We start from the raw sequence: 10,257 nt of genomic DNA on the forward strand, positions 1-10,257 counted from the left end.
TCAAGCTACTCACAGTAGAGAACCGAGTTGAGGGTCTGGCCATAGTTGAGCAGCTCATAGTGGATGATTCCCTTCCAATCCCACCAAAACCTTCCTGGCCGTCAATCCGGGCTTGGTGTGGGTTGGGGTGGCTCACAGCGCTTCGACCACGACTTTTTGACGTAGAACTACGTCTTTCATTAAGGGTGCCAAATCAGAAAACAGGTCACGTTTTTATGAAATAAAGTTAACGTTAATAACTATTTTTGCCGCGAACGGATTTTGGCGATATACATACTAAACGAATCGGAAATTCCGTAAGATTTGTTTAATATGCTATACATTCGAATCTCCTGGTTTGTAAATGGTTAAAATTCATGAAAACTTTAAGCATTTCCATTTTCCCATACATTTGTTCTGTCCATTTGTGTGCTTTCCCGAACAGAGCTGTAAATAACGAGCAATGAAGGGGAAATCGTAGGATTTAAAGTCTCCGTGAACAAAGGAAGAGAAGAAGAATGAAAGAGAACACTTGTCTAGAATATAAGCAGTGGATCTCACTGAGGCAAACTTTTATTCTGCATCGGACTGTAATCCAACTTGGATATCGTCGTGTGGTTTTTTCAGTTCGTTTTTCGCGTTATTCGTATCGTGTGTTTTCCTTTTCGCGTCATAAATTAGAAGCTTCGCGTAATGTGTGATGAGCAAGAAGAAGAGGAAGGCAGGCTCGAGCCCTGCAAAAAACGAACGCATTGCCAGGGGCAATAAAATTTCGAGGCAAGCATCATCTAATGATGTTCGTGATGTTGGTGCAGCGAAAAGCGCTGAACTGAACCGAGCCTTCGCGAGTGACACCGCATCGAACAACAGCGAAGTGGGCGACTTCGGCGCGTCGGTCGAAAATGTAAACGCCATTACCCAGGCAGCAACCAAAATGAAGCTCCCCCCGCTGCTGGTGAAGGCGGTCGCTCTTGACAAACTAATCAACGAATTCGCATCGATGGGTGTTACAGCAGAGTACAAGCTGTGTGGCATGATTCAGTCTTTTTCCAAGCAGGGCTTCGTTGGTGCCTTTGACATTGCATCAATGCTTTTAACTGACGTTATGGCGAAGCAGGCGTTAAGGTTATGCGCCAAAAAATTATTTGGGGGATACCAGGCATCTTGAATGTCGTACTGGAATGTTATAAGTTATTTGGGTTCGCGTGCCAGTCGCAAAACTAGGATTGCATTTGCGCTAATCTTGATCATAATGAATCAATGCTACTGTTTTCGAGGTTGTTGATATTAACAAAAACAGGAAGTGGGTTATATCTATGGTATAACCGCAAGGGTGACGTAGGACTATCGTTGATTTAGAGATCATTTGTATGAAGTTGAATCTGAATTCATTCTGAATGAATGAATATTTGGAGAACTTCGAAAACGAGAGCGTTACGTTGGAGGCACAAGGTTTTATGCATCCAATATTGGATACGGAAATATCCTACTGATGGGGAAGAATAATCTTCAGAAGCTATCCTGTTGATTGCGATTGATTGAAAAATCACAAAACCTAATGTATTTGGTCACAGTGTTACATGGATAGAAAACATTAAAATAAACTCTTTCATATGAATGTAATTTTAAATTCCCAGAGGAACTGGCAGATTATTTTCAGTAACGATTAGATATTTCCACATTTTCCTCGATACTGGAAGCCCACGAGTGGTTAATGCTAACTCGATAACCATCTGTTAATAGCACTTGATTGAAACATATTTGGTCACAGTGTCACATGGATAGAAAACATTCAAATAAACTCTTTCACATGAATGTATTTTTAAATTCCTAGAGGAACTGGCAGATTATTTTCCGGATCTTTCTCGATCCAAACGGAAAGAATTCCGTGCGTGTATGTGTGTGTGTGTAGCGGCTGCTTCGAGATCTTCCCGGGGAACCGTTTGTAGCATCACTCTCCTCTTGATGGATTCCCTTCTGGCCTAAGGTGCACAAACAGGCTCTTGGTGACACCGTTCATCCGCGCTTTCATGATAAAGAGCTTCACCACAACAGCGACAACATGCTCCAATCGCTGTTCAATTAGAACTGAGTGGATTTCCGAGCGGCACTCGCTTATATACCGATTGGTGATTTCAATAGCCTATTTTGAAAGCAAATTTAAGACTATTGAAACAAGTTTTTGGATCAGAAAGTAACAAGTATAGAACTCGTAGACATTTTATCTTTCGAATGAAGTGTTTATCATACTATTTCGTTCAGTTGTTTAGGAGCTATTAACACTCAAAATCTCGGTCTCCGGCGTAACGCTTTCGTTTTCGAAACTTTGATTTTACACCCCGGTATAGAAATGAAAGACGTAGTCCTACGTCAAAAGAGTTTATTTCGCTTGTTTAGTCACCAAGAATAGAGTAAATGCTTCGCTTGCCAGTAGCAAAACTTCCTCCACTAAGGGTGACAGCTGTGCTTATCTCGAGCATAAGAAAGTAATGCAACTTTTTTCGAGGCCAGAAGCGTTTCTTTTGAGAATAGCGCAAAATGATGAGAAGTGTTTATATTCCTAGTAGTTTCAAGCCACCAATGTATGGCTCTGTATGCATGCTATGGCGAACGCTTGTTTGGCGCTTGGTTCACGTTATACGAACGATGCCTAGAGGTGCGATTGTACTAAGGCAATACTAAATAACATGTAGCATGATATTTGATACTTGCAAGTGTTGTCATTGTTGTTGTTTCCATGCGGTGCCTAAGATATATTGATGTAGTTATGAGATGTGGAATAATGATGTGGTGCAACATGTATATAATCGACTGTAGCCACATGAATAGCGTTCGAGGTAAATTTTCAGCGCATCGACATGAAATAAATTGCGACATAAGATCAGCTAGTGTATTGTTCTGCGAGGGCAAGAATGAATCATCAATCAATTTTCGTCAACTGATTCTACAATTAAAAAAAACCATTTCAGAGATTATTCAACTATGCAGTTGTTTCTAAAATTTCACAGCATTATAGAATAATATCCGAAGGTATAAACGAGCGACATATATAAAATAGCAGCGTAGTTCTACGTCAACAATGCGGTCGTATCTTGGACACAACCTCCTATAATTTTTTCGCTTTAAGTTGTCGTACGTGATTACCATCACCATCTTTTTCAAAAATGGGTCGAGTTCGTTCCGTTTCAGCAGTGCATCGCAGGCGTTGATTCAGTCTAAAAGATTTTTTTGCGTCAACTCGTGTGGCACCCATACATCCAGCTTTTTTTGGAATCCAATTTTCTGCAAATGATTCCAAACGGTTTTATGGTGTATACCCAGTTCCTGGCCAATCGAGCGAGTGTACACTTGCCGGTCTACTTGGATGATTTCAACGATTTTATCGGTTTCCACGACGATTGGCCTACCAGTACGGGGTGTATCTTTGACAGCCACTACACCAGAACGAAATCGATCAAACCAACGCTGTGCTGTGCGAATCGTTACAGTATCGGGTCCATAAACTACACGAAGTTTTTCGGCCGCCTTCGTTGCAGTTTTACCTCGCAGGTAGTAAAAACGTAAAATATGACGAATTTCTTGGTGGACTTCATCTTTGACGCGCACTTGAGACTGAAAAGGACAATCACAACACTGTCAAAACGACACTTGTAGCACAGATTGTCGTCTTCAAATAGACGGCCACCGACCCGCCGTCGGAAGCGGCGGCCTTTTGCAAACAAACCTGTGTTCCATCGATTGCCCGGTTAGTTTGAAGCATAGGAGACGATCCTTTAGTTAGGTCGGACGGAATGCGTGTGCCAGGTTAAGTTTTGCTTTGAACTATATCATTTATATTTCAATGTTCGGCTCCGGTGACGCTAATTGGCGATCTAAAGCAAAACGTAAACGATCGGTGAGACATCTGGATTCTATTTTGAACTAAGAAAATGATGATAAGGTAACATAAAATTGAAAAACAAATCACGTATGTTTTACTTCCGGACTTTCCAAGGTAGTTCTCACATGCAAAAACCATGCATTTTTCTACTTGTTTTTGATGGTGCTCTCGAATATCCGTCTTTGATTCAACCATTGTCAATATTTATACAATTTTCACTACTGGAAGAGATAAGAAAATAACATGTTATATATAAAATTGCACAGAATTAAATTTCTTAACAACTCATCGCAATCAAAAAATCTTTTATGATTATAACATTGTAATTTATGGAAAGAACTACAAACCTTCCATAAGCTCACATGGAAAAAATTAAAACCATCATCACTTTCACCGCAGCGCCGCCTAGGTGTAGATTTGTACGTTAGCCAATACGAAAGTACTTTTTAATCTCATAGAGAACTGTTTGGGACCCAAACCCAAATGTCTCTACCACATGTCGAAACTGTACATTTGTTTTCGCAGATTGAGCATAAAATAAAACACAGTAGCCGTTCGTGGTTAGTGTTTTTTTTTTTGAGACGTTAGTAACATAAATTTATTCTTCTCCTGTAGCTGTGTTTACTGGGCTGCAGCATTAGGTTCCCGGAATAAATCGCCACAGAAAACGACTGCAACAGAAACCACCGCTTATAAAATGTGTAGTAGGCTATAAATATTGTGGCGCGGTATTGTATTTCAAAACAAGAATTAACCGGGCAAACGTATCGCCCCAGGCAAACGTAACGCCCCGGGCAGACGTATACCGTCCGACGCTCGCTAGAGCTCGGTCGGACATTGCTAAAGGATCGTATCCTATGTTTCAAACTAACCGGGCAATCAGTGGATCCCAGGTTTGCGTGCGAGACACCGCCGCTTCCGACGGCGGGTCGGCGGTGGACTCGGATTGCGTCATCTTGGCGGCATGGGCCGCCTCGATTCCTTATCCTCGCCAAATGGGGACTTCGTCCCCATTACATTGTCCTCAGAATAAATTTCGAAAAACGAGAACAAGAGAATAAATTTATAATAGAAATGTGAGGCACATGATGTTTTTCCCGCGCCAAATATTTCTAGCCTACTACACTTTTTCTAAGCGGTTGTTTCTGTTGCAGTTGTTTACTGTGGCGATTTATTCCGGTCACCGCAGCATTAATACCGAGATAAATTCTCCATTGAACACTAAGGACAAAAGTAAGAAAGTGACACTTATTAAAAATGAAAAAATCACATTGAGACTAAAGCCTTACTTATTTTGACGATATTTTCGGATATATTATATAGCAGGAATTTCATGGAAATAATATCTCCCAAAAAACCACATACACTCATACTAAAATCAAGATGGATCTATGGTACTAGGTGAAGCCGTTTCGTCACTAAATTGGTTAGGGGAGCGGTATATGAAAACAGTACAGACGAAAGCAGAAGGGGAATTATTTGCTTGTAGCGCGAAAGAGACAGACTGATCACGAGCGAGCTTCGGTACTAGCGTATTGTAAACAAAACACAGTAGACTTCCAATATGGCTGAAGAGTGGTTTTAGCAAGTTGGCCCACCTTAGGATATACTTCTAAGTGCCTTGACTGAAATGTTTTCAACTAAAAATGTCTTAACAAAATCAAATGTCTTCAGAATGAAGACATGTCTCAAAACCTGGCATCTCTGTTTAACACCCGCCTGTATCTAATATCTTTCTTTTGATTTTACGATGTTTATGAAAAGCATGCCTCACAACACATGAAGAGTAGGTATATATTTCACATATTCAAAAATACTGGAGTACAACAGAAAAAGAATTTTTTAGAATGGAGTTCTGTATAAATTTCAACTCTACTGTAAGTAGCTCGCATTGAATATTCAACGGACCGGAAAAGTTTAGCAATTTATTTTTGTCGAGGCAGCTCATGTACTTTGAGGAAAGTTGCACGGAATACTGCGATGAAATCATTTGGATTCTTCAGGAATCGGAATTGAACAGGTTGACTATGCGGTACACCTCTCCACAAATACGGCATCGTGAAGTCATGGTTAACATAATACGGAGTATTGGGGAATATGAAGAGCTACGAAGATTAACGATTCATTTGGGTATGTCATATATCTTATCTAAATAATTTAATCTTTTATTAACGATTTTGTTTCAGCTGTTTACTTGATGGATGCTTTTATGGATAATCATAATATTACAGATAATCGTTTAAATCTTGTAGCGTTATCTTGTGTTCTGTTAGCATCTAAAATTGAAGAAAATGAACCAAATGTTCCTTCTCTAAGTAGAATGAATGAATTGGTTCGAAATCAGTATCCGGTATCAGATTTCAACGTAATTGAGGTGTTACTATTGAAATTTTTCGATTGGCAGTTGATCATTCCAACAGCTGCAACGTTTGTAGAATATTGGTTGACGAACATAGTGGGTATAGTTGACTTTGTTCCCTCCGTTAATGAACAACAATTCTCTGAGCGACGTTCGCGAGCGATTGAACTAGTTTTAGAATTTTTAGATATTACATTAACCGATATAAAAATGACAAATGTTCGTCCTTCCATGTTGGCTTCAGCTTGCATAGCTGCTGCTCGATCATCTCTTCCCGTACTGGTTATGTGGAACGAAAACATGATGGAGCTGACTAGTTATCCTTTGAGGGAAATAGAATGTCTTACTCGAGAACTTATGAATTGGCGAGCTTGTTTAATCGCAAAAGAAACCGTATGCCGGAAACGATGTGCATTGGATTCCGGCTATATGAGTGACCTCAACGAGAGCAACATCATCGACATTGCATATAATGAATATTGCGAAAACATCGAGCAGGATGATTTGAGTATTGAATGCGATACGGAAGATACTGATGACGAAGTTATACTGTCATTCAAAAGCAAACGCGCCAGATGAATTATCCGGCTTACTGCAGGCTAGGTGAATTATTCATGTTCAAAAAACTTTAGTTAATGTCAGTGATCTTACTAGTATTTAATTACATAAATAATATATTTATTAACATAAATAGATGGCAAAGCTTATATGTATTAGAGATGATTGCTGTTTCGTTACGAGCACTTAAGAAAAACAAATTGCTTAAAATCGCATATGGATCCTCGTCACACATCTACTTTCCTTTGTACCAAAATTGTATACGAAACTTTACATTTGAGAGCGTTTGAAAATTGTTATCGGTTAGCAATATATTGGTACCCGAGACTAATGTACAATTTTGTTATCAATGTAATTAGTACGATAATTTGAAATGATGTCCACTAACAACAGTTTTAGTCCCACAGGGCAGATTGGGGGGCAGTTTAGAAAGAACAAGCTGAAATAGAGAAAGTAAGTTACTTTATTACATAAAACATGTTAAAACATACTTTTGGTTTTTTCTGCTTAGTAGACTGAAAACCTAAACACATGGAGCTAGTGGTATGAGCCCAGAGTAGATCACCGTCATTACTGGCCGTGTTATAAATTATTGATAACGATCCAGCATGAATCTCACTGTGTTTTGACAAGAAAGGGGATTCGAGTAGTTTGTTTTTATATGTCTGGTGCTGTGACGTTATGGGACAATTGCAAGTTATTAGATCTTCAACTAATTCTTTCGCAAAAAGTGTTTTCATGAGATATTCTCCGTTTCCGGTAGTGCATGTGGCCGCGGACATACAATTTGTTTCATCCACCATTGCCCAGCAGCCTGCTCCATATGTTGCCGCCTGTCCTACTCTGCCACCAACCTTCAATAGCAATCCACCGGAACTGCAACCAGCTACTATCGAACCTTCAGCATCCACGCAAACTGCTCCCACTGTATCAAGTGGCGAGAGTTTCAAATGGTTCAGTTCCTCAATTTTGTTTATACTACGTTTATAGTGATCATAGATTTTAGCTGCTTTCGCCGATATCATATGTTCTTTCGGGACCATTTGAAGCCCAATCTCTTCGGCGTAGTCGGAAGCGCCTTTGCCTGCAAGGACCATAGGAGGTATCCTTCCGAAGCTTAACAATTTAGACTGCCTCTCGCATAAGTGCCTAGCTAAACTTATCGGATTTTTCACATCTGAAACATTGGTACATGCTCCGAACTGTAATGTACCACCATCCATTATACATGCATCACATTCTACCTGTCTGTTCCAAGTCAGATTTGAACCCAATCCGGCATTGGTGGCACAAGAGTTTTCCAGTGTGATAATTGCCAACTCGCAAGCATCAAGAGCAGAACCTCCATCTCTCAAAGCGTTCACTCCTTGTATGCATGCTTCCTTGCACACTTGATTGTACAATGTTTCGTCAATACAATTACCAGCGCCTAAAAAAATTTACATCAATTTGCTATCGGTTTATGAAAATCACATACTTACCAGTATGAACAGCAATAAATCCCGGCATTTTATGTATCGCTCTAATCGTAGAGATTAATGAGATTAATTGAAAGCTTAAAAACAGTTACTTTTTTCAACTTGTACAACGCACCTTATTAAATGAACATTGAAACTATATTAAATATAGCGATAACACTTGTCCTCTTCTAAACTTGTTTAAACCTCTGTTTATATGTCGGTGAAATATGACAGATGTTTTTTTTTCAAATCTCGCGTAACTTTTGAAAAGGTCCAATGTAACATTTTCGTCAACTCGAGAAAAACGAAGTTGAAGACCCAAACCAAGGCGTTATACTATAGGTGGACCGCAATGTCAAAATTGCTGTTCGGCCATTGCTCGTGAAAAAACAAATTTGTTTACAAAGCAAATCATATCATTTGGTGACAAATGCATTCGTTGGCAAAATAGCTGCTCGCGCTTCACTGTAGGCAGGTAATTTTCTGGATTTTTTTGTATAACAATTTCTCATAATTGCTTCTACTTTTTCAGATATCTACAATCAGCGGTCGAATTAAAAACAGTGCAGAAGGATGTTTTGAGTATATTTTACTTTCTAGCCGCGCAATCAATGCTTTTCTTTCCAAGCAAGCAGCGTTTTTCGTATGTGGTTTTATGGAGCATTTAAAAGAGAGTGTTATTTTTTTTTGTTTTATCACCAGGGCAAAAGCATGAAATAGAATCGTACGTGGTACGAATTTATCGGCACAATCTGATCAAGGACGGAGGCATCATCAAACGGAAACTACGCGAAAAACTTTTCGAAGAGATAAAACTGCGCCGCAACACTCGTGTGAAAATGGACAAGTTGGGCTGGGTGCTGATGAACCACAATTTGATAACACGTAATGAGCCAATCCAACAGCATGCCAATGGTAATCGACCAAATCATTTTAAATTGAACATGGAGCGGTTGTGCAACCTACTGGAGCAGCAAGAACACAACAATCACGCTGGTAGGTCGGTTTGATATATTTATTCCGCTAAAGAATGATTATATTTGTTGATTTTTCAGAGTTGACTTCCAAAAAGCAAAACAAATTCCTGCGTATGCTGGATGCAATTTTACAAAACGACATAGTTTTGAAGGAAATTAAAGAGATGGTAGCGGCGAATCGACTTCTATCGGAAATTCGTTATGTGACTACGGTGGAACGTATGCTGACACACAATTTGGACCCCTCTTTGCGCTGCTGCTTTGTATGCCGAGAGTATTTCCGCACTGCCGATGAGTATACCAGTCATTTCGAAAAATTGCACGGTGAGAAATTTCTTATTGTTGCGGCGGTGGATCGATTTCAGACTAGTCAAAAGTTCAACGTTCTACATCACTACAATGCCCTTAATCCGGTGACAATATTCACGATTTGCAACGTATACCACACAGCCCTAATAAAAAAAACAAGAAAAGACGGGTCTAATATTTTACAATAAAGTCTACAATCTACCACTTTCCACGAAAATCGGAGAACCACTATATCGGTTAGACATGGAATGGCTGATACATATAAGGCAGAAAAAATGTTTAACTTTGGAATTCAACATCCTATATTTCCTCGTACCATTAAGTTCATGGCGCATTTGATGTCGGTCATCGTAACTGCTTCTATGGAAATGACGTGAGCATATGATTTGATTTTTGATTTTTATCTCCATCTCGGAGAAAAGTGTGGTAAACAATGTTCGGGTTATTTTTCGTTATGAGAGCCTTGTTTCCACATCCTTTTACTGCACAATAATACGGCATCTGAAGTAAATAAAATATTCACAATATAATTTTGGCATGATAGAGAACTGCGAGATGAACGATTATCTGTGGAGGAGTTGGACAACAGATTTCTTAGACTTATAGCACTTTTATCACACTCACAAGCTAATCAAATTCTCACTGTCCCCCAAAAATATTGAATAATATATAATTTTTTTACCAAAATATATATTTTATTAAGGCACGTAGCTTGACGGGGCCGGGAGTCCAATA

General features: G+C 39.4%; 3 protein-coding genes across 5 annotated transcripts in view; 2 read left to right on the forward strand and 1 right to left on the reverse strand.

Moving 5' to 3' along the window:
• The window catches only part of LOC129776925 (uncharacterized), a 43,318-nt gene extending 33,304 nt beyond the window's left edge, over nucleotides 1-10,014 (forward strand). Inside the window, exons 2-4 of one of the 2 annotated variants that reach the window (XM_055782868.1) lie at nucleotides 8,471-8,879; nucleotides 8,939-9,232; nucleotides 9,292-10,014. In XM_055782868.1, coding sequence (XP_055638843.1) covers nucleotides 9,076-9,232; nucleotides 9,292-9,710 — 576 coding nt within the window. In that variant the 5' untranslated portion in view covers nucleotides 8,471-8,879; nucleotides 8,939-9,075 and the 3' untranslated portion in view covers nucleotides 9,711-10,014. Of the gene's footprint in view, nucleotides 1-8,470; nucleotides 9,233-9,291 lie in introns of both variants that reach the window. The other variant, XM_055782869.1, reaches the window with a different exon arrangement.
• On the forward strand, nucleotides 4,512-8,032 carry LOC129776924 (cyclin-J). 2 transcript variants are annotated; one of them, XM_055782866.1, is made up of 5 exons: nucleotides 4,512-5,092; nucleotides 5,183-5,649; nucleotides 5,706-5,736; nucleotides 5,803-5,989; nucleotides 6,046-8,032. In XM_055782866.1, the coding sequence occupies exons 2-5, from the start codon at nucleotides 5,639-5,641 to the stop codon at nucleotides 6,795-6,797; spliced, it is 981 nt and encodes a 326-aa protein (XP_055638841.1). In that variant the 5' UTR covers nucleotides 4,512-5,092; nucleotides 5,183-5,638; the 3' UTR covers nucleotides 6,798-8,032. The 2 variants fall into 2 exon arrangements, with proteins under 2 accessions (XP_055638841.1, XP_055638842.1); XM_055782867.1 differs by having other exon boundaries at nucleotides 5,183-5,645.
• On the reverse strand, nucleotides 6,089-8,480 carry LOC129776922 (threonine aspartase 1). Its single transcript, XM_055782865.1, has 4 exons — nucleotides 8,370-8,480; nucleotides 8,258-8,298; nucleotides 7,268-8,205; nucleotides 6,089-7,215 (listed from the first exon to the last, which is right to left on the reverse strand). Exons 2-4 carry the CDS (start codon nucleotides 8,283-8,285, stop codon nucleotides 7,132-7,134), a joined length of 1,050 nt encoding a protein of 349 aa, XP_055638840.1. The 5' UTR covers nucleotides 8,286-8,298; nucleotides 8,370-8,480; the 3' UTR covers nucleotides 6,089-7,131.
• Nucleotides 10,015-10,257: the final 243 nt, after the last annotated feature.

The sequence above is a fragment of the Toxorhynchites rutilus genome, chromosome 3 (genome assembly GCF_029784135.1).
Source record: "Toxorhynchites rutilus septentrionalis strain SRP chromosome 3, ASM2978413v1, whole genome shotgun sequence".
Taxonomy (NCBI): Eukaryota; Metazoa; Arthropoda; class Insecta; order Diptera; family Culicidae; genus Toxorhynchites; species Toxorhynchites rutilus.